The sequence below is a fragment of the Triticum dicoccoides genome, chromosome 3B (assembly GCF_002162155.2).
Source record: "Triticum dicoccoides isolate Atlit2015 ecotype Zavitan chromosome 3B, WEW_v2.0, whole genome shotgun sequence".
Taxonomy (NCBI): domain Eukaryota; kingdom Viridiplantae; phylum Streptophyta; class Magnoliopsida; order Poales; family Poaceae; genus Triticum; species Triticum dicoccoides.
The window spans coordinates 276,565,612-276,590,345 of NC_041385.1; the positions used below are offsets into that span (position 1 = coordinate 276,565,612).

The 24,734-nt window shown below is 42.0% G+C and overlaps 1 protein-coding gene and 1 long non-coding RNA gene across 5 annotated transcripts; one reads left to right on the forward strand and one right to left on the reverse strand.

The window, feature by feature from the left end:
- Positions 1–1,125: 1,125 nt before the first annotated feature.
- Positions 1,126–2,467, reverse strand: LOC119275895. 4 transcript variants are annotated; one of them, XR_005135946.1, is made up of 2 exons: positions 1,912–2,467; positions 1,126–1,588 (listed from the first exon to the last, which is right to left on the reverse strand). XR_005135946.1 is itself a non-coding variant. In XM_037556830.1 (2 exons), exons 1-2 carry the CDS (start codon positions 2,048–2,050, stop codon positions 1,287–1,289), a joined length of 447 nt encoding a protein of 148 aa, XP_037412727.1. In that variant the 5' UTR covers positions 2,051–2,467; the 3' UTR covers positions 1,126–1,286. The 4 variants fall into 4 exon arrangements, 1 of the variants encoding a protein (XP_037412727.1); XR_005135947.1 differs by lacking the exon at positions 1,912–2,467 and adding an exon at positions 1,735–1,745 and having other exon boundaries at positions 1,126–1,594; XM_037556830.1 differs by having other exon boundaries at positions 1,126–1,594.
- A 148-nt stretch (positions 2,468–2,615) lies between these two features.
- Positions 2,616–3,854, forward strand: LOC119275896. Its single transcript, XR_005135948.1, has 2 exons — positions 2,616–3,426; positions 3,526–3,854. It is a non-coding gene; the product is annotated as an uncharacterized LOC119275896 (long non-coding RNA).
- Positions 3,855–24,734: the final 20,880 nt, after the last annotated feature.

Consider the following 24,734-nt stretch of genomic DNA (forward strand, 5'->3'; position numbering starts at 1 on the left):
CAGTGCTTTACACGTTGAACTGCGTCATCTTTTAGAAATTGAAGTTCTCCATTTTTGTTTTCTTGAATGTTTTACCTTGCATGTTTAAATTTATTTTGAAATTGCTGAGATAACACACTTGACCTTCTCGAACACAACATTTTGACCTTCACAAAACATAAATTAAAGCCAAACTTTTGACCTACAGAGCATGTATAATTTCTCCACTTTTTCAAGAATAAGCGCTGAATCGCCCCGTTAGTTTGACTTGAACTTCTGCTGCACATGAATAAGCTGTTGAAAACACACAACTTTTCTGCTCCATTATTTAAATTTGAACTTCTAGTTTTTTAAGAAACAAGATTTTTTTCAAACTTTTTTACTTGTTCCTTTTATTCTAATTGGGATTTTTTCGTAAATTCTTTTTGAAATGTTCCTCTTTTTAATTTGGACTTCTCCATTTTTTTACAAATGATAAAAATCCATTTTTATAATGGTTTTTGAAGTACTTTTTAATTTGAACTTCTGGTTTTCTTTATAAATTAGAAATATCCATCAAAATCCATGGGAATTTTTTGAACTTTTTTATTTGTCATTTTCTTTGACCTCTCCATTTTATTAATTATGAACTTTGAGAGTTAACAAGTCCATTGTACATGAACTTCTCGACAATATGTCCCCGACCGGCTCAAGTTTTATTCATTCTTATATATCAAAAAAATGAAATGAAAATAGAAAATGTTGCGTTCTTATGGATACCGCTAACACTTTTTGAGAGCACAATATTCTACTGTAATTTTTTTGCATAATTTTGACGCAAAAAATGGACTTCTTGGTGTTATTCATTAGTAACGGGAAAAGTTTTTAAACTTTTTGAACTGCTCGGTTTTTTCAATTTGACCTTCTTGATATTATAATAAATATTGAACTTCTCTGTTATTTAAATTTGAACCTCTAGTTTTTTTAGAACCAATGTTATGCATTGGACTGCACAATCATGTATAATCGGACAAGAAGTGTTATGCATTTGTAGTAGGATATAATATACATCAATCACGTGCAATGTATCAAACTTCAACCTGGAGCCATATTGGACTCCAAAACTACATTCAAACTATGTCGGAGTACGTAGCAGTGCAAAGCATAGGCCCAGAATAGTTTCCTCTCACGCATTAATGCAAACACACTTGGGGAACAAAGTGCTAGCGATATATCTTAAAATTTTACAGGAAGCCAAGTTTCCATAGCTACACAGATTCATGGTAAGAGACACAAAAAATTCTTCGCCTCCAAATCATACTGGTATACTAGCGCCGGATGGACGAGTTCGCACCAGCGTTTCTTCTTCTGCAACCACACCACCACCCGCCCGCGGCCGCTTCAAACTCCATTTTCCGCTTCTTCAAAAGGACAAACTCTGTCGAACGGACACTGTGTGAGGTGATGGAGTGCTTGCACAGGAGGCGATAGATGGACTGCTCGCAAGTGAGGTGACGAACTTCTCCTGGTGCACCAAGCACTGACGGGCAGCAGCGGCTTCGTGCTCGGACGGAGACGAGATTTGGAAAGTGGCATTTTTCAGGCATCGTGTGGAAGCCTGCATCCTTTCCTGAACCTTGACAGTGTACCAAATAACTTGTATTATCAGTATATGTTCACAGTACAGATCATGGCTCATAGACTTGGAGGATTGCAATATAATTAGGCAAAATGGGAATCTTTTCAACAGAACATGTGCTCTGAACATCAACATACCGCTACTGTTGGGTGACGCGGAACTGAAGATGAGCACAGTGGCTTGGTCGTGGGCGAAGTACAGGCACTGGTCGCGCCCAATGGCAAGGGCAGTCCTGTCCAGGCAACCAGTGAAGGTCGGGGAGGTGGGGGAAGGGGTGGGACGCCGGAGGTAGAGAAGGAGAAGAGGAGGCTCACCGGAGGGGAGGGTTGCGGGGTTGTCCGGATCCGCGTCGGAGCAAGCGGGCGGGAGGGAGGGTGCCCAGGCTAATGGTTGTCGGGCTTCGTCGACGGCGATGGTTGTGGGGCAGAGCCGCGCCCGTAGGTAGAGGAGCATGGGCGCGATGCAGGAGAGGCCAGAGGTGGTGGTTGCGATGCTATTTGGGGAGGGAAAGAGTGGCGGCGGCGCGACCAGGGAGGGAGATGGCGGTGGCTGGGTGATCCGGGGAGGGCGGTGGCACTGGCGGCGGGATTTGAGGAGGGCGGTGGTTCCGGGGAGGGTGCACGGCGGCGGGGGTTCCCGGGAGGGCTCGTGGCGGCGGGGCGTTCCTGGGAGGGCGCGCGCGGCGTGGGGTTCAGGGGAAGGCGCGCGGCGGCGGGATCAGAGGACGGCGGCGGGATGAGGGGCTCAGGGGAGCAGAGGTTGCGGTTGGGGAAGGAGGAGGCCCCGGCGGAGGTTTGGGGACGAGGCGGCGGCGAGATCTGGCATTCGGCGGGGAGTGGATCGAGGGAGGAGGTGGGGATCGGGGCAGCGGGTGGGTCTATTATGATAACACCCCCCTTAAGACCTTATTCTACACACCAAAAAAGCTTATTCTGATAACACTCACCGACCCGAACACCCAGCACCGCCCGAACCCCGTAGAACTGCAAACCCACCCTAGCCGGCTACCCCCACGCACCCCACCCCCACCGAACCCATGTTCTTCCCCGATAAATCCCCATCCACCTCTCCTCGATGCCCACGCCCCAGCGCCACCACCCCCAATCCCCAGTGCCCACTCCAGGCATCCCACAACCACCCCACCCCCGACCGACCGGCCTCCTCTCCTTCCCGGCCGGAGTCCCGTCCCACCACCACGCACTGATGCCGCCCATGTACAGGCGCTGCCACACGCCGGATCCGGTGGGATCCGTCGATCCCCGCCTTCAACGCCCACATCCAGGGCCGCCATACGGCCGGATCCGGCGAGCCCCGCCTCCACCACCCCGGGCTGGATCCCACTTCACCATCCTGCAACCGGTGCGCCGCGCCAACCCGGCGCCGGCCCATGCTCGCGCCGCCCCGCTGCCTCCTGTCTCCCACATCACCTCCCTTCTGCCGTCGATCGACCCCGTCGCCAGCCTGGTCTCGCGCCACCCCTGTGAGGGTTAGCCGATCCCCCACGCTCGGGTCTGCCCTCGTCCCCGATCTGGATTGAGCCGCCGCTGGGAAGTTCAGCGTCACGGCGGGACATCGTGCGGTTTGGCGCCCTCCTCGTCATCGGTCACGGCACCGCAGCCACCGGCCTCGAGCGTCCGCTCCTCCACCTTGATCTTATGCTTGCCGGTGTCGCCCCGGCCGATCCAGACAGTTGGGTGGGAGTTGGGGTGTCTCGGGCGTCCAGCCGTGGGTTCCCCCCGATGAGTTGGACGTCTGCTCCCCTCTCTCTCCACCTCCCATCCCCGCGGGAGCAGTGAGGCGTGTCCCTGTGCAGTGCAGTGACCCCCAAGGTGCAGTGCCGTGTGCGTGTTGGAGAGGTTAACTTCAGCGTTGCTGTATGTTCACTTGCGGCCGCCCCTTGATTTTAATTTTGATTGTGTGTTGAACAGAAACTAAGGTTGGCCTTGCAGTTCGCTGGCAAGAATCTGCCTCTCCCCCTCCGTAGATGCAGTTTGGCCAGAAGGGCTTTGTGAGAACAGAAAAAATTGTTGGAGCAACTTCCACTTCCTCTGAAGTCCACTTCGCCTGCAGGAGCAACTTGCGCTTCCTGTGCAGCGACCTATGCAGTGGAGCCACCCCTTGTGGAGAACAAAGAAAATGCCGGAGCCCAAAACTCAGAGCTCCACTATGTTCTCTAATGCAGACTATTGTACTACGTGAAAAACAAACTCTGAAGAGAAAAAATAAAAAGGAAAATGCAGTGTGCTTTGTTCTCTAATGCAGACTATTGCACTACGTGAAAACCAAACTCAAAAGGAGAATAATAAAAAGGAGAATGCAGTGCACTTTGTTCACTAATGTAGACTATTGCACTACCCGAAAACCAAACTCTAAAGAGAGAATGCAGTGCACTTTGATATTTAAAAAGTCCACTCCGAAAGACTCTGCAGTACACTTCATTTGAAAAAAAAATGTTTAAACAGCGCAGTTCGCTTCGTATGTTGGAGAGGTTCATTTTTCATGAAATCATGAAGTTCACTTGACCGTCCGATGCAGTGCGGTTTTCAGTCTAAAAGCAGTGCGGTTTTCTTCCTCGTCTTCAAAATTTTACGTCCCACAAAAAAGAAATCATGAAGTTCGCTTGACTGTTTGATGCAGTGCGGTTTTCAGTCTAAAAGCAGTGCGGTTTTCTTCTTCGTCTTTAAAAATTTACGTCCCACAAAAAAGAAACCATGCAGTTCTCTTACCCGTGTAATGTAGTGCGGTTTTTCATTCGATGAAGTGCGGTTTTCTGTCAGATGAAGTATCCACGTCGATTTGGGTGTCGCGAAAAACAGAGTGTCTGCATTTCGTTAAATTCGAAATTCCTCTTAAACCGTAAAGAATTAGAGAGAGTGTTCTACATGAAAGAGTTGTGTATCATTGATATCTTTCCAACGGCGTATCGTTTGAATCATTCTGTCCAACGGTTTGCAAAAATTTCGCGAAAAACGGTCGCTGCCACTTGTCGTCTGCCGCACGATTTTCAAAATTAACTTAAAACCGTAACGAATCTCAAAAATATTTCAACGTATGAAAGTTGCGCCTCGTTCGTAGCTTTCCAATGGCGTATCACATGCCTCGTTTCGACAAACGGTTCAAAAACTGGAGCGAAAACAGTACCGAAATATTTAAAGAACTTGAAAAACAGAGTTCCACGATTTAGTAATTTGAAACTGCTCTTAAACCGTAATGAATTACAGATTATATATGCAAAAGATGCGCCTCGACGATATCTATCCAACGGCGTATCATTTGCTTCATTCCGACAATCGGTTTAGAAAAAAACGTGAAAAAACGCTCGCTGCCACTCGTCATCCGCAACACTATTTTCAAAACTGCTCTTAAACCGTGTGGAATCTCGAAAAGTGTTCAACATGTCGAAGTTGCGCCTAATCCATAGCTTTTCAATGGTATATTACACGCCTCATTCCGATAAACGGTTAAAATATTAGAGCGAAAATAGTACCGAAAAAATAACGCGTGCAGTATATATATATATGGATCTGGGCTATTCTGTTACGCGTAACAGAATATTATTCTGTTACCCTACTTGAACTGATGAATTCAACCGGTTGAACTGATGAAATTCGAACGGTTGAACTGATGCTTTCTGTTTCTGTTAAAAATCGTCTTCTTTAGTTCTTTTACAAAAAAAATTGTCGAAACATGGCGTGTAATATATCGTTGAAAACCTCTTGACATCTACATTACAATCTTATAATTTGTTTTTGCAAAAAATTTATGGTTTAAGAGCAGTTTTGAAAAAAATCGTTTTTTTAAATCGAAAACACGAATCGTATTTTGGACTTCATTTTCAAACGGTTTATCAGAATTGAGCAAATGAGATGGTGTTGGAAATCTTGTGAAAATACGCATCTTCCATATATCTACTATTTTTTCAAATTCTGTATGATTTAAAAGTAATTTGAAAAATGGTGAAATCCTAGGCGAAACGTATTTTTGCTGTTTTTTGCAAATGCTTTGTCGGATTGACGCAAATGATATGGCGTTGGAAAGCTATGAAAATGCGCAACTTTGGCTATATAAAGTTTATTCTAATTCCTTACAGTTTAAAAACGAATTCAAATACGGTTAAAGTTGGTTTTGAACGCGATTTTGTTAAAAAGTTTATTGAGATGGGGCAAATAATATACCATTCGAAAGCTACTGAAAATGCGAAACTTAGTCATGTTGAACATTTTCTCAAATTCACAATCGATTAAGAGTAATTTTGAATACGGCAAGACGGATCATGTTGTTTTCCCGTCTGAAAAATAGAGTACTCGTACTGATATGTGTGTGTGTGTGTTTGTACTGAGCTATTTTTTATAGAGTAATTTGAATTGTTCTAAAAAAAGAGTACTTGTACTGATGTTTGCATGGGTTTGTACTAAGCGTGTTTTCACTAACTATTCAGATGATTCAGTTCAAACAATAGTATTTCGACAAAAATAGAGTACTCATACTGATCTATTTGTGTGTTTGTACTGAGCTATTTTCACATATTGGACTTTACTCTATTTTTTCGATATGGTTTTCCTCGTAGCTTTTTAACCCTTTTCTTGAATTCAATAGACGTACTAACCGAGTTTAATCTTTTTGAACTTATATGCTATTAATACATGAACGGATTTTTAACCGTGTTGGATGAGCACTTGAACTTGACTCTAGAAATTTTTTATATTTTTTATAAACTTCTTTGCATTTTCACGGAACTGATTGCGGTTTATTTTTTGAACTTATATGCTAGTAATACTTGTACTTTTCAGCACTCATATAAAGAGTAGAAAACGTGGAGAGAAATTTTCAACGGTTCACGATATCATCGTCCGCGAACTTGCATGGTTTATATCGTTGAACTGAATGACAATTTTTTTAAAGAAAATGTTTTGTGTGTGTTTATTTTAACTAACATTTTTTTCAAGGGCTTATTCCATCTGTGCCCCAAATTCCTTAGTTGTGCTCAGTTTTCCCCACTCGCTCATTTTGCCTTGGTTTTGAGCACTTTTTCAGGGGCAAAAGTGAGGAAAATGTGAAGGCAAAAATTTTGAGTCATGGGGAAAAGTGAGTAAAAAGTTAACGAATGGGGAAAAGTGAGCACAACTAAGAGACGAGGGGCATAGATTTAAATAACCCTTTCTTCAATGATGTTCTAAACTTCTCTCATTTTACAACTTGAACTTTTACCATTTGAATTTTCGTGGGGTTTCTTTTTTTTGAGATTTTTTTCCCAAACTTATCTAGGACATCGTGTTGAACTTGTTGTGTTTTACATTTCAAAAGCTAGCAAAAAAAATTCAAAGTTACTGACTCATTTCAGGATATCAGAGATAAAAATAGCCATCACCAAAATCAAGCATTAATCCGATCAAAGAGATGAAATACATTGACTTAGATTCCAAAAGTAATACATGTTCTACGGCCGATGTAAAGACATGTAGAAGAATATTTCTTAGCAAAATGAACTATAGACAGTCGGGACTAGTACAAAATGAACTATCAGTACTGTAGATATTAGCAAATTTGAACTTTTGTGTTTGTACTAACAGTTTTTTCAGGGAGAGATGTCATTTTTTTACTCGCATAATAAAACAGTGGACTTATATGTGAGGATGTTTTGAACGGCCTCCTATCAAGACATGGACTTATAGAACTAAACCTTTTTTGGGATTTCAATTTTAGATTTGATTTCTCGTCCAAACTGACAACACCATCATGTCTGAATTTGCATGGTTTCACAAGTTGAACTGATGGATGTTTTCTTTTTGTTTTGTTCAAACTCGAACATTTTTTACAATGAAGGTATGTACTTCCTTTTATTTGCAACTTGAAATTTTTTCATGATTTTTGTAATAAATATTTGTACTTCTTTTTGTTTTGTTCAATGACGAAAAAAATGATCATTTGAACTAATTGGACAATAACATGTGAGCTTACAGTAATTTATCACTCGAACTTGTAGCAATAGATATAAGAAATTTGTACAGCCTCCGCACCATTGCATTGGTGTACTCCGGCACGAGGAACAAATCCTGCCATATTTGATACATACACACGCATCCTAGTTGACATTTGTTCTGTGGAATGTCGATGCCATTTATTGATTCCAAAAAAGATAGCAAGATGGCACATGGATTCAAGATGTACTTAAACCAAAACAATCCATATTTTCTGGAGAAATTGCAGAGCAGCACAACAAAGGTTACATGTTTTCTGTAGTTGAGAGAAACAAGTTCAGATTATCAACAGTACACCATCACGCCAAGTTCTTAACTGAACATATGCATTTGTTTCAGAGAGTCCTGTGATATAAATGAAAATTACAGCAAAACAAAAAACCTGCAAGAGAAGCACTTTGCCAAACCAAAAGATAATTGAACCAATGGATCTTGAGTTGATGTACTGCATGCACTTCTTTGTTTGTACGGGATGCACCTCTCTTTTTGTGGTTCATATACTGAAGATCCTTTAATTCAGTTATCAACACACCGTAGCAGGCATGCTTGCCACCTATCTTTTGGATGCACTCCCTTGTCATTTTCTATTGCTAATTAGAGCACTTCAGGAGCACCGACTCATGTGCGAATGTGTAGCTAGCTTCAGACTAGACAGTACTCTGGCAATACCTGTGCAATTGAGCAACAAGTTCAGAACAGGAGAAGCAACCAGGAATCATTCGCACGAAGAGTACTGAATAAAAATAAGAATTGCACTGATCTAAAATTAGTTTTAAATTGAGGGTGTCACTTTGGTGTGTGATCATTTCTTGTGAACATTCAATTAAACATGTTTGGTGTCACTTGATGCAAGAAGGTGGTGTCAATCAAACAATAGCTTTATTTGGCAACAAAGAAACACCAAGAAGGATATTTCATTTCTTGTAAGCAAATCAACAAAAACCTTATTTCACAACAAGTAGAGATGAAGTAGCATCACCAGTACATATAGGAGACTCATAGGCGAACTCTTAATATACAAGCAAAATAGGACACTAGCTTTGTTTCCACACTTGTAAAACCATCACCAATGCAACCAACAGCAGTACAGAATCAGTCATTACACGAGTTCGATAATGCCACAACATGAAAAGAGGAATGGGGAAGGCCAGACCTCGTTGTTGTGTCATTGAACGGCCTCGGCTATCGGCCGTGAACGGATTGTGGCGCCAGCGGTGAACACCACATTGGAAGAATGCTCATGGGTGCGCCTGCCTCTACTCATGAGCGCCTGCGTCAATGTGGGTTCAACATTCTGAACTACTGCAACACTAGCCACCCACATCAGAATAACCTTTTGGTGCAAAACTATTGTACAATAAAAACACTCTGTTTTATTTTTCACACACACACACACACATAGTACTGTCATATGTGTTTTTCACAAACTGATGATAGTTCACATACTAAACTGGCACACCTAGTTTGTGTTTCAGGAAATAAAATAGATGTCCTCGAGGTGAGTTTATGAGGGAGGGTCCAGAGCCTCAGTATGATCCGGACCACGACTGGAGCTGCGAATGGTAGTGAAGCTCCACATCCTCCGTCATCGGTGAGCTCCGACCATTGATCACACAATGGAGGAAGCCATGTACTGATGAGAATTCAAATATTGAACTGGAACAGCTAGTTTGTGTTTTAGGAAATAAAATAGATGATAGTTCGTTATGATGATGATATTTCAGCATTTCTTCCCATGGCAGAAAATCACCTGAATTTAAAAAGGACTGGAAATCACAAAATAAAATGCATTCAAGTAGCAAAATTAGGAAGGGATCAGATAACACATTTTAATTTGAGCAACTTCTTAGTGGGACATCACTTACAATTGCAGTGTTGGTTAACAATTGTTAGACATATTGATTGCTCAAATATAATGTAGGACTGAGAATTCGTGTTTGTTCAGCATGAATTTTGAGAACTAATTAATCCCTAGAGGCTGGATGATCTTCTATAGGAGTGATTACTTGTTCTATGATCTCTGTCTTGATGAGATGTAAATACTAGGTTCAGTTCCAAAAAATTTATTTAGCTTTCACTATGGTTTACTGGCCTTTGCTGTGCATTTCCAAGATCAAATGAAGTGTCAAATGACCTGTTTTCACAAGTGTTGATGTGGCTGTTGTATTTCCCATTAAGTATGACAAGCTGACTGAAGAACATTTCTGTACTACTGTATTTAACTTTGAAGCTAAATGAAAATTGGTACATAGATTATGATAGTATGTTATGCTCAAATTACAGTCAGATTAAAATACACTTTTGGATCTGATAATAAATACGAGCAATTTGGTGTTGTTCTGCCTGTCATTACAACTACCATTTTACAAGAAAACCAAAATCATGTGGTCCTATGGTTTGATCTTTAACATGCAGGTTGGCTTGTACACGCTGAGATGAATTATCTAATAGATCATGGCAGCACATGCTGAGACTTCAATATCTAACCATCAAGCCTGAGCATTATCATGTGCATTGACTTGTACTACAATGTCATGTAATAGTACATTTTCATCAACTCGATATTCATCGGTACTAGTATGCATGGACAAAAAGTTCAGATTGGTAGCAGCACACGCACGAAACTTACAAATTTTTTCACTGGACTTGCAGAACTTTGAAACTTGAACTTCACAAAACCGGCGACCCCTCCCTTGAGCTAGCTATATCCTGGCTGCGACCACCACCTGGATCCAGGACGAGGTGACCACCCAGAGCTGCTCGGGCTACCCGGTGGTGGGGATACAGTGGGGGCTTGTTCTGTGGCGAGAATGGTGGCTTGTTGGCCTGGGCGGCCTACGTGCTCGATGGTGGTATACGGTAGGCGGAGCGCGGTGGAGGGAGCGAAGGGAGCGGTCGGACAAGGAGAAGGATCACGGACGGACAGGAGAAGGGTCGCAGACGGAGGGAGGCGGGTGGATCGACGCGACCAGCATCCGGTGGAGGGAGTTGCCGGTGCTGGGGGTGGAGGGATCTGCATCACCGGTCGTGGTGTGCATCGTCGGGAGGAACGGCGAGCGGCATCACCCTGGAGTGGGGGGTGCGACACGTCACCGGAGTAGGCATCGCGCGTTGCCGGGAGGTGGGGAGGTGTATCGCCGGGACTTGGGGAGGCGCATGGCCAGGAGGTGGGGGAGGCACGGCGCGTGGACGGGAGGTGGAAGGGGGTGGCACGTCGGCGGGAGGTGGAAGGGGCGGCGCGTCCGTGGAGCTAGAAGGGGCGACGCGTCGGCGGGAGCTCAAAGGGGCGGCGCGTCGGCGGGAGCTGGAGGGCATAGCGATGGGGCAGGGTGTGGCAGGGCGGCAAGGTAAGGGGTGGCGGTGCGCTGGAGGATTTGGGATCGGGAGGGAGGTGGGTTGGTTTGGGAATGGTCGGTCGTGTGTACTGGTTCGGGCCGGTGGGCTGGATACGGGACATCGAGTCGCGCGTCGCTCCTATAGGGGGCGAGGGCTAACAGAATAATATTCTGTTACCGGTAACAGAATAGTCCAGCCATATATATATATATATATATATATATATATATATGTATGTATGTATATATATATATCCACTTGGATGTAGGTTTTCATAAAGTATTATCGTTGACATTACCCTTGAGGTAAAAGGTTGGGAGGCGAAACTATAAGCCCCTATCTTTCTCTGTGCCCGATTGAAACTTTGTACCATAAGTATCATGTGAGTGTTAGCAATTGTGAAAGGCTAAATGATAGTTGAGTATTTTCTGAAAAGCTCTTATATTGGCTCTTTCCGATGTTATGACAAATTGCAATTGCTTCAATGACTGAGATCATAGCATGTTAGTTTTCAATGAAGTTTCTGATTCTGCTTTACATTGTGAATAGATTGTTACTTTAGCATAAGAAACCATATGACAATATATGTTGTTGTTCTAAAGATGATCATGATGCCCTCATGTCCGTATTTTATTTTATCGACACCTCTACCTATAAACATGTGGACATATTTTTCGATATCAGCTTTTGCTTGAGGACAAGCGAGGTCTAAGCTTCGGGGAGTTGATACGTCCATTTTGCATCATGTTTTTATATCAATATTTATTGCATTATGGGCTGTTATTACACGTTATATCACAATACTTATGCCTTTTCTCTCTTATTTTATAAGAGTCACATGAAGGGAGAGAATGCCGGCAGCTGGAATTCTAGACTGGAAAAGGAGCAAATATTAGAGACCTATTATGCACAACTCCAAAATTCCTTAAACTTCACGGAGATCAGTTTTGGAATAAATTAAAAATATTGGGCGAAGAAAGCACCACACGGGGGCCACCAGTCAGCCACGAGGGTGGAGGGCGCGCCCTACCCCCTAGGAGCGCCCCTGCCTCATGGGCCCCCTAGCAGACCCCGACTCCCATCTTCTGCTATATGCTGTTTTTTACCCTGGCAAAAATCATAGAGAAGCTTTCAGAACGAAGGGCTGCCGTCTCAAGGTGGAACCTGGGCAGGAGCAATCTAGGGCTTCGGTAGAGCTGTTCTACCGAGAAAACATCCCTTCGGGAGGGGGAAATCGTCGCCATCATCATCACCATCGATCCTCTCATCGAGAGGGGGTCAATCTCCATCGACATCTTTACCAACACCATCTCCTCTCAAATCTTAGTTCATCTCTTGTACCCGATCTTTTTCTCAAAACCTCAGATTGGTACCTATGGGTTGCTAGTAGTGTTGATTACTCCTTGTAGTTGATGCTAGTTGGTTTATTCGATGGAAGATCGTATGTTCAGATCCTTAACGCTATTCAATTCTCCTCTGATTATGAACATGAATAAGCTTTGTGAGTAGTTACGTTTGTTCCTGGGGACATGGGAGAATTCTTGTTATAAGTAATCATGTGAATTTGGTATTCGTTCGATATTTTGATGAGTTGTATGTTGTCTCTCCTCTAGTGGTGTTATGTGAACGTCGACTACATGAGACTTCACCATGATTTGGGCCTAGGGGAAGGCATTGGGAAGTAATAAGTAGATGATGGGTTGCTAGAGTGACAGAATCTTAAACCCTAGTTTATGTGTTGCTCCGTAAGGGGCTGATTTGGATCCATATGTTTCATGCTATTGTTAGCTTTACCTTAGTTCTTCTTTCGTAGTTGCGGATGCTTGCGAGAGGGGTTAATCATAAGTGGGAGGCTTGTCCAAGTAAGGACAGCACCAAAGCACCGGTTCACCCACATATCAAATTATCAAAGTAATGAACGTGAATCATATGAGCATGATGAAAACTAGCTTGACAATAATTCCCATGTGTCCTCGGGAGCACTTTGCTTTATATAAGAGTTTGTCCAGGCTTGTCCTTTGCTACAAAAAGGATTGGGCGACCTTGCTGCACCTTGTTTACTCTTGTTAGGTGTTACCCGTTAAGAATTACCTTATCACAAACTATCTGTTACCGATAATTTCAGTGCTTGCAAAGATTACCTTACTGAAAACCGCTTGTCATTTCCTTCTGCTCCTCGTTGGCTTCGATACTCTTACTTATTGAAAGGACTATGATAGATCCCCTATACTTGTGGGTCATCAGGGTCCCAGGGTAAGCCGGGGCCACCTAATGTGTTCCTTGATATTTTGAATAATCCTTCAGTTAAATTGCCTACAGAGGAAGATCTTGTTGTTCCTGACCCAGAGGCACAGTTGGTGGCGGCTCTTCATGCTATCCCTAATTGGACAGTTCGATATTTGGCTTATATGACCCGAGGCGAGTTGCCTGAAGATGAAACTTTGGCCAGTCAGATAACCCGGTGATCTAAGTCAAAGACTATTGTCAATGGCGAGTTGCACCGATGCAGTGTTACAGGGGCGTTTCAGTGTTGTGTTTCTCCTGAGGAGGACCGTGAGATTCTATGAGAGATTCATGAAGGAGATTGTGGCCATCATGCCGGCTCTAAGTCCCTTGTGGCTAAAGGTTTTCTTCATGGGGTTTATTGGTTGATGGCTCATGCGGATGCGGAGGATGTGGTTAGCAAGTGTGATGGTTGTCAGAAATTTTCAAGACGAGCTCACGTCCCGGCTCAAGAATTGAGGATGATTCCAATTACTTGGCCGTTTGCAGTCTGGGGGATGGATATAGTTGGACCTTTTAAAAGATCCAAGGACAAAGAGACTCACCTCCTGGTGGCTGTTTACAAGTTCACAAAGTGGGTGGAGGCAGAGCCAGTCAGCAAGTGTGACGTGGCAATAGCGGTTCAATTCGTCCAAAAGGTGATTTTCCGTTTTGGCTACCCTCACAGCATCATAACTAAAATGGCACTAATCTGTCTAAGGATGCTATGAAAGAATTCTGTCAACGAGAGCATATTCGTCTTAATGTTTCATCAGGGGCTCACCCGCAGTCCAATGGTCAAGCTGAAAGAGCCAATCAAGAAATCTTGAGAGGCATAAAACCCAGGCTTATGGTCCGTTTGCAGAGGACACCGGGTTGTTAGGTTGAGGAACTGCCTTCAGTGCTATGGAGTATCAATACTACCCCCAATAGATTATGGGTTACACGCCTTTCTTCATGGTTTACGGAGCAGAGGCGGTTCTCCCTAGTGACATCCATCACGATTCGCCCCGTGTGGCGGCTTATGTTGAAGCTGATATGAAAAAGCATGTCAAGATGCTCTTGACCTTCTGGAAGAAGAGCGTGACCTTGCGGCGGCTCGTTCGGTGATTTACAGCAAGACCTGCGTCGTTATTTTAGCCGCCGGGTTAAAACCCGGACCTTCCAAGAAGGTGACTTGGTGCTCCGACTCATCCAGGATCAAGCAGACATGCACAAGTGGTCCCCACCTTGGGAAGGGCCCTTTGTGGTCAGCAATAACGGGTCATACTACCTCATTGATATTCGAGAGCACAAAGACTCACGCAAGTCCGAGGAGGAGACCCGCCAGCTGTGGAATATTGCTCATCTTCGGCCTTATTATACTTGAACTATTGGTTCTCATGTTGTACATATTTTTATCCATGTATATATTATGATCAAGTATAATAAAGCCGGCATCCCTGATAATTCAGGGCCTCTATCGTTTCATTTCTGAGTATCTGAGTCTTTATTGACAGTTCATAAGATCACTTGGGGGCTTCCTACTCATTGAGCATAGCTATGACTACCCTCTTGATTCGGCTTGCACGCCTTGTTAAAATTACTTGGGGGCTTCCTGCTCATTGATCATAGCTATGACTACCTACTATTACGGCTTGTACGCCTTGATTGAAAAATTACTTGGGGGCTTCCTGTTTAATGAATAGAGCTTTGTTTACCCTTTTAATTGGCTTGGACGCCAGGTGTATTCACCAAAAATCCAGGTTATCTTGCCTTTGTATGCCTGCCTCTCCGACCAGGTAATCCTGGAATGACTCATCGTACTCTTGACAGTCAATCTTATAAAGACCCTGAACTAGATGACTAGACGGTTGCTTCTCCTAGTTTAGAATGCATGCAATTGTTTATTGAGGTGTGTGCGAATGATCTGTATAGTCACTTACGTAATTGGATGTTTATTTCAGTTATATATATATATACACCTGTTATTTTTCTGTAGACAAAGCAAATCATACGGCTTATTAGCAGCAATCGTCTGTGTTATTATTGGTCATCGCACACATTTCTGATTACGGACCTGTTTGCCGCATATCACACATATCTTGTTCAGTTGAACTATTTCTGTTGTCTTGGCTCATCGCAAACAGTTCATCCGATTGAACCATATGCCCTCCATCGCACACACCTTGATCTACCAGGCCGTTTCTATTGTGTTGTTGCTACCTCTTGAGCACTGCGTTTGTTTTCCCTTGAAGAGGAAAGGGTGATGCAGCAAAGTAGCGTAATTATTTCCCTCAGTTTTTGAGAACCAAGGTATCAATCTAGTAGGAGGCTACACGCAAGTCCCTCGTACCTACGCAAACAAATAAGAACCTCGCAACCAACGCGATAAAGGGGTTTTCAATCCCTTCACGGCCACTTGCAAAAGTGAGATCTGATAGAGATAATAATAAGATAAATATTTTTGGTATTTTTATGATATAGATTGGAAAGTAAAGATTACAAAATAAAGTAGATCGGAAACATATATGATGGAAAATAGACCCAAGGGCCATAGGTTTTACTAGTGGCTTCTCTCAAGATAGCATAAGTATTACAGTGGGTAAACAAATTACTGTCGAGCAATAGATAGAAAAGTGCATGGTTATGAGAATATCTAGGCATGATCATGTATATAGGCATCACGTCCGCGACAAGTAGATCTAAACGATTCTGCATCTACTACTATTACTCCACACATCGACCGCTATCCAGCATGCATCTAGAGTATTAAGTTCATAAGAACAGAGTAACGCATTAGGCAAGACGACATGATGTAGAGGGATAAACTCAAGCAATATGATATAAACCCCATATTTTTATCCTTGATGGCAACAATACAATACGTGCCTTGCTGCCCCTGCTATCACTGGGAAAGGACACCGCAAGATTGAACCCAAAGCTAAGCACTTCTCCCATTGCAAGAAAGATCAATCTAGTAGGCCAAACCTAATTCGAAGAGACTTGCAAAGATAACCAATCATACATAAAAGAATTCAGGGGAGTATTTCTCATAGATAATCTTGATCATAACCCCACAATTCATCGGATCTCGATAAACACATCACAAAAAGAGTTACATCGAATAGATCTCCAAGAAGATCGAGGAGAACTTTGTATTGAGATTCAAAGAGAGAGAAGAAGCCATCTAGCTAATAACTATGGACCCGAAGATCTGTGGTAAACTACTCACACTTCATCGGAGAGGCCTTGGCATTGATGTAGAAGCCCTCCGTGATCGATTCCCCCTCCGACGGAGCGCCGGAAAAGGCTCCAAGATGGGATCTCATGGGTACAGAAGGTTGCGGCGGTGGAAATAGGGTTTCGTGGTTCTCCTGGATGTTTTCAGGGTATGCAAGTATATATAGGCGAAGGAAGTCGGTCAGGGGAGCCACAAGGGGTCCACGAGGGTGGGGGCGTGACCACCCCCCTAGGGCGCGCTCTACTACCTCGTGGACGCCTCGTTTACTTCTTTACGTCCACTCCAAGTCTCCTGGATTGCGTTTGTTCCAAAAATAACTCTCCCGAAGGTTTCATTCCGTTTGGACTCCGTTTGATATTCCTTTTCTGTGAAACACTGAAATAGGCAAAAAAAACAGCAATTTGGGATGGGCCTTCGGTTAATAGATTATTCCCAAAAATGATATAAAAGTGTATAGTAAAGCCCATAAACATCCAAAACGGGTAATATAATAGCATGGAACAATCAAAAATTATAGATACGTTGGAGACATATCAAGCATCCCCAAACTTAATTCCTGCTCGTCCTCGAGTAGGTAAATGATAAAAACAGAATTTTTGATGTGGAATGCTACCTAACATATTTCTCAATGTATTTTTCTTTATTGTGGCATGAATGTTCAGATCCAAATGATTCAAGATAAAAGTTTAATATTGACATAAGAGTAATAATACTTCAAGCATACTAACAAAGTAATCATGTCTTCTCAAAATAACATGGCCAAAGAAAGTTATCCCTACAAAATCATATAGTCTGGCTATGCTCTATCATCAGCACACAAAATATTTAAATCATGCACAACCCCGGTTTTAGCCAAGCAACTGTTTCATACTTTAGTATTCTCAAACTTTTTCAATCTTCACACAATACATGAGTGTGAGCCATGGACATAGCACTATATGTGGAATAGGATGGTGGTTGTGGAGAATACAAAAAAAGAAGATAGTCTCACATCAACTAGGTGTATTAACGGGCTATGGAGATGCCCATTAATATATATCAATGTGAGTGAGTAGGGATTTCCATGTAACGGATGCACTAGAGCTATAAGTGTATGAAAGCTCATCAAAAGAAACCAAGTGGGTGTGCATCCAACTCGCTTGCTCACGAAACCTAGGGCATTTTGAGGAAGCCCGTCATTGGAATATGCAAGCCAAGTTCCATAATGAATATTCCCACTAGTATATGAAAGTGACAACATAGGAGACTCTCTATCATGAAGATCATCGTGCTACTTTGAAGCACAAGTGTGGAAAAAGGATAGTAACATTGTCCCTTCTCTCATTTTTTTTATTTTGGTGGGCTTCTTTGGCCTCTCTTTTTTTGTTTGGGCTTCTTTGGCCTCTTTTATTTTTCATAAAGTCCGGAGTCTCATCCCGACTTGTGGGGGAACCATAGTCTCCATCATCCTTTCCTCACTTGGGACAATGCTCTAATAATGAAGATCATCACACTTATATTTATTTACAACTCAAGAGTTACAACTCATTACTTAGAATAAAATATGACTCTAGTGAATACCTCCGGCGGTGCACCGGGATATGCAATGAATCAAGAGCGACATGTATGAAAGAATTATGAATGGTGGATTTGTCACAAATACGATGTCAACTACATGATCATGCAAAAGCAATATGACAATGATGATGCGTGCCATAAATAACAGAGAGGTGGAAAGTTGCATGGAGATATATCACGGAATGGCTATGGAAATGCCATAATAGGTAGGTATGGTGGCTGTTTTGAGGAAGGTATATGATGGGTGGACCGGCAAAAGTTGCGCGGCACAAGAGAGGCTAGCAATGGTGGAAGGGTGAGAGTGCGTATAATCCATGGACTCAACATTAGTCATGAAGAACTCATATAGTTATTGAAAAAATCTACAAGTTATCAAAACAAAGTACTACACACATGCTCCTAGGGGAAGGGTTGGTAGGAGTTAACCATTGCGCGATCCCGACCTTCACACATAAGGAAGACAATAAATAAATAAATCATGCTCCAACTTCATCACATAACGGTTCACCATACGTGCATGCTACAGGAATCACAAAATTTTAACACAAGTATTCCTCAGATTCACAACTACCCAACTAGAATGACTCTAATATTACCATCCTCATATATCAAAACAATCATCAAGCATCAAATTGATCATAGCGTTCAATGCACTCTATATAATAGTTTTTATTATACCCAACTTGGATGCCCATCATATTAGGACCAATTTTATAACCAAAGAAAATATCATGCTGTTCTAAAAGACTCTCAAAATAATATAAGTGAAGCATGAGAGATCAATAATTTCTACAAAATAAAACCACCGTCGTGCTCTAAAAAGATATAAGTGAAGCACTAGAGCAAAATTGTCTAGCTCAAAAGATATAAGTGAAGCACATAGAGTATTCTAATAAATTCCGAATCATGTGTGTCTCTCCCATAAGGTGTGTACAGCAAGGATGATTTTGGTAAACCAAAAGACAAAGACTCATATCATACAAGACGCTCCAAGCAAAACACATATCATGTGGTGAATAAAAATATAGCTCCAAGTGAAGTTACCGATAGACGAAGACGAAACAGGGGATGCCTTCCGGGGCATCCCCGAGATTAGGCTTTTGGTTGTCCTTGAATTACCTTGGGGTGCCTTGGGAATCCCCAAGCTTAGGCTCTTGCCACTCCTTATTCCATAGTCCATCAAATCTTTACCCAAAACTTGAAAACTTCACAACACAAAACTCAACAGAAAACTCGTAAGCTCCGTTAGTGCAAGAAAGCAAACCACCACTTTAAGGTACTGTAATGAACTCATTTTTTATTCATATTGGTGTTAAACCCACTGTATTCCAACTTCTCTATGGTTCATACCCCCCAATACTGGCCATAGATTCATCAAAATAAGCAAAAAACACATGAAAAACAGAATCTGTCAAAAACAGAACAGTCTGTAGCAATCTGTAACTTTCGAATACTTCTGGAACTCTAAAACTCCTACCAAAATAGGAAGTCCTATGCAATTTGTCTATTAATCTTCTGCAAAAATAATCAACTAAAAAGCACGTTTCTGTGATTTATTAAAATTATTCTCATGCGCGCAAAAGTTTCTGTTTTTCAGCAAGATCAATTTAACTTTCACCCAAGATGATCCTATAGGTTCTACTTGGCACAAACACTAATTAAAACATAAAGCCACATCTAAACAAAGAAGCTAGATGAATTATTTATTGAATAACAGCAAGGAAAAGTATTGGGTTGTCTCCCAACAAGCACTTCTCTCTAAGCCTTTTTAGCTAGGCATTGAGATTTCAGTGATTCTCACATGAAAGACAAGAATTGAAACATAAAGAGGCATCATAAAACATGTGACAAACACATCTAAGTCTAACATACTTCCTATGCATAGGCATATTATAGAAAAACAAATTATCATAGCAAGCAAAAACTAGCATATGCAAGGAAATGGAAAGGAACATTAGCAATCTCAACATAACGAGAGGTAATTTAGTAACATGAAAATTTCTACAACCATATTTTACTCTCTCATAATAATTACATGTGGGATCATAAGAAAATTCAACAAAATACCTATCACATAAAATATTCTCAACACGATCCACATGCATGCAAAGTTGACACTCTTCCAAAATAGTGGGATTAACATTAACTAAAGTCATGACCACTCCAAACCCACGTTTATCAAAAAATTCATAAGATTGAACATTCTCCAAATATGTGGGATCTAAAGTTGACACTCTTCTAAACCCACTTTCAATAATATTGCAAACACTATTATCAATCTCATATTCATCATGGGGCATAAATAAATTTGCAAGATCATAAAAAGAATCACCCCAATCATGATCATTGCAACAAATAGTAGACATAGCAAAACTAGCATCCCCAAGCATATGGTTTTGCATATTACTAGCACAATTGACATTAATAGAATTTATAATAACATCATTTCAATCATTCTTTTTACTCAAAGATCTATCGTGAATCGCTTCATAAAGCACTTCATCACAATTTTCAGATTCACGAATTTCAAGCAAAACCTCCTAAAGATAATCTAGTGCACAAAACTCACTAGCAATTGGTTCATAATAATTGGACCTCTTAAAAAGATTGGCAAGCGGATGAGGATCCATACATCTTAGGTTCTCTGTTTAGCAATAAATAAACAACTATTCCAACCAAACGAGCAAATGAGCCAAGTAAGACATCAAAGCAAACGAAAAGAAGAACAGAAGAAGGGCGAATAAAACGGCAAAGGTGAAGTGGGGGAGAGGAAAACGAGAGGCAAAAGGCAAATAATGTAATGCGAGGGATAAGAGTTTGTGATGGGTACTTGGTATGTCTTGACTTGTGCGTAGACCTCCCCGGCAACGGCGCCAGAAATCTTTCTTGCTACCTCTTGAGCACTGCGTTGGTTTTCCCTTGAAGAGGAAAGGGTGATGCAGCAAAGTAGCGTAAGTATTTCCCTCGGTTTTTGAGAACTAAGGTATCAATCCAGTAGGACGCTACACACAAGTCCCTCGTACCTACACAAACAAATAAGAACCTCACAACCAATTCGATAAAAGGGTTGCCAATCCCTTCACGGCCACTTGCAAAAGTGAGATATGATAGACATAATAATAAGATAAATATTTTTGGTATTTTTATGATATAGATTGGAAAGTTAAGATTGCAAAATAAAGTAGATTGGAAACTTATATGATAAAAGATAGACCCGGGGGGCATAGGTTTCACTAGTGGCTTCTCTCAAGATAGCATAAGTATTACGGTGGGTAAACAAATTATTGTCGAGCAATTGATAGAAAAGTGCATAGTTATGAGAATATCTAGGCATGATCATGTATATAGGCATCACGTCCGCGACAAGTAGATCAAACGATTCTGCATCTACTACTATTACTCCACACATCGACCGCTATCCAGCATGCATCTAGAGTATTAAGTACATAAGAACAGAGTAACGCATTAGGCAAGATGACATGATGTAGAGGGATAAACTCAACCAGTATGATATAAACCCCATATTTTTATCCTTGATGGCAACAATACAATACATGCCTTGCTGCCCCATCTATCACTGGGAAAGGACACCGCAAGATTGAACCCAAAGCTAAGCACTTCTCCCATTGCAAGAAAGATCAATCTAGTAGGCCACCAAACTGATAATTTGAAGAGACTTGCAAAGATAACCAATCATACATAAAAGAATTCAGAGGAGATTCGAATATTTCTCATAGATAAACTTGATCATAAACCCACAATTCATCGGATCTCCACAAACACACCGCAAAAAGAGTTACATCGAATAGATCTCCAAGAAGATCAAGGAGAACTTTGTATTGAGATTCAAAGAGAGAGAAGAAGCCATCTAGCTAATAACTATGGACCCGAAGGTCTGTGGTAAACTACTCACACTTCATCGAAGAGGCCTTGGCGTTGATGTAGAAGCCCTCCATGATTGATTCCCCCTCCGGCGGAGCACCGTAAAAGGCTCCAAGATGGGATCTCACGGGTACAGAAGGTTGCGGCGGTGGAAATAGGGTTTCGTGGTGCTCCTGGATGTTTTTAGGGTATGCAAGTATATATAGGCGAAGGAAGTCGGTTAGGGGAGCCACGAGGGTGGGGGGCGCGCCCACCCCCCTAGGGCGTGTCGTCCTACCCTGTGGCCGCCTTGTTTACTTCTTGACGTCCACTCCAAGTCTCCTAGATTGCGTTTGTTCCAAAACTAACTCTTCCGAAGGTTTAATTCCGTTTGGACTCCGTTTGATATTCCTTTTCTGCGAAACACTGAAATAGGCAAAAAAACAGCAATTTGGGTTGGGCCTCCGGTTAATAGGTTAGTCCCAAAAATGATATAAAAGTGTACAGCAAAGCCCATAAACATCTAAAACAGGTAATATAATAGATGTAACAATCAAAAATTATAGATACGTTGGAGACGTATCAGTTGCCTAATCACACATAGTTCATCCTAGTGAACTGTATGCCGTATATCGCACACACCCTCATCTGGCTGCCCGTTTCTGTTGTTCTGCCTCATCGCGAACAGTTCATTCGAGTGAACAGTATGTCGTATATCGAACACCGACGACCCACAAGTATAGGGGATCTATCATAGTCCTTTCGATAAGTAGGAGTGTCAAACCCAACGAGGAGCAGAAGGAAATAACAAGCAACTTTCAGTAAGGTATTCTCTGCAAGCACTGAAATTATAGGTAACAAATAGTTTTGTGATAAGATAATTCGTAACGGGTAACAAGTAACAAAGTAACTAAAGTGCAGCAAGGTGGCCAAATCCTTTTTCTAGCAAAGGACAAGCATGGAAAAACTCTTATATAAAGCAAAGCGCTCCCGAGGACACATGGGAGTTACTGCCAAGCTAGTTTTCATCATGCTCATATGATTCGCGTGCGTTACTTTGATAATTTGATATGTGGGTGGATCGGTGCTTGGGTACTGCCCTTCCTTGGACAAGCATCCCACTTATGATTAACCCCTCACGCAAGCATCCGCAACTACGAAAGAAGAATTAAGGTAAACCTAACCATAGCATGAAACATCTGGATCCAAATCAGCCCCTTACGAAGCAACGCATAAACTAGGGTTTAAGCTTATGTTACTCTAGCAACCCATCATCAATTTATTACTTCCCAATGCCTCCCCCTAGGCCCAAAGCATGGTGAAGTATCATGTAGTTGACGTTCACATAACACCACTAGAGGAAAGAAAACGTACATCTCATCAAAATATCTTCGAATACTAAATTCACATGATTACTTATAAGAAGACTTCTCCCATGTCCTCAGGAACAAACGTAACTACTCACAAATCATATTCATGTTCATAATCAGAGGGGTATTAATATGCATAAAGGATCTGAACATATGATCTTCCACCGAATAAACCAACTAGCTTCAACTACAAGGAGTAATCAACACTACTAGCAACCCACGGGTACCAATATGAGGTTTTGAGACAAAGATCGGATACAAGAGATGAACTAGGGTTTGAGAGGAGATGGTGCTGGTGAAGATGTTGATGGAGATTGACCCCCTCTCGATGAGACGATCGATGGTGATGACGATTGTGACTATTTCCCCCTCTCGGAGGGATGTTTCCCCGGCAGAACAGCTCCGCCGGAGCCCTAGATTGGTTCCGCCCAGGTTCCTCCTCGAGACAGTGGCGCTTCGTCCCGGAAGATTCCTTATGATTTTTTTTTCGGGCAAAAGACACCATATACCTGAAGATGGGCATCGGGGGCTTGCCACGTGGCTCGTGAGGCAGGGGGCGCGCCCTCCACCCTCGTGGCTACTGGGTGGCCCCCCTCTGGTGCTTTCTTCGCCCAATATTTTTAATATATTCCAAAACTGACTTTTGTGGTGTTTAAGGACTTTTGGAGTTGTGCAGAATAGGTCTCTAATATTTGCTCCTTTTCCAGCCTAGAATTCCAGCTGCCGGCATTCTCCCTCTTCGTGTAAACCTTATAAAATAAGAGAGAAAAGGCATAAGTATTGTGACATAATGTGTAATAACAGCCCATAATGCAATAAATATTGATATAAAATCATGATGCAAAATGTACGTATCAACTCCCCCCAAGCCAATCGAAAAATATGTCCACATGTTTAGAGATAGAGGTGTCGATAAAATAAAATACGGACATGAGGGCATCATGATCATTCTTAGAACAACAACATATATTGTCATATGATTTCTTATGCTAAAGTAACAATCTATTCAGAATGTAAATTATGAATCAAAACTTCATTGATAACCAACAAACTATGATCTCAGTCATTGATGCAATTGCAATTTATCATAACATCGAAAATAGTCAATATAAGAGCTTCTCAGCAAGTCCACATACTCAACTATCATTTAGTCTTTCAGAATTGCTAACACTCACGCAATACTTATGGGTAGAAGTTTCAGTTGGACACAGAGAAAGATAGGGGCTTATAGTTTTGCCTCCCAATCTTTTACCTCAAGGGTAATGTCAACAATAATAATTTATGAAAGCCTACATCCAAGTGGATATGTATATCAGGATCGTTCCAACACATAGTACTTTCCAAAGTATAAAGTGTAAAAAAGGAAAGGTGAAGATCACCATGACCTTATATGAAGGTAGGAGGTAAAAATAAAAGATAGGCCCTTCACAGAGGGAAGCAGAGGTTGTCATGCGCTTTTATCATTGGATGCACAAAATCTTAATGCAAGAGAACGTCACTTTATATTGCCACTTGTGATAGGGACCTTTATTATGCAGTCCGTCGCTTTT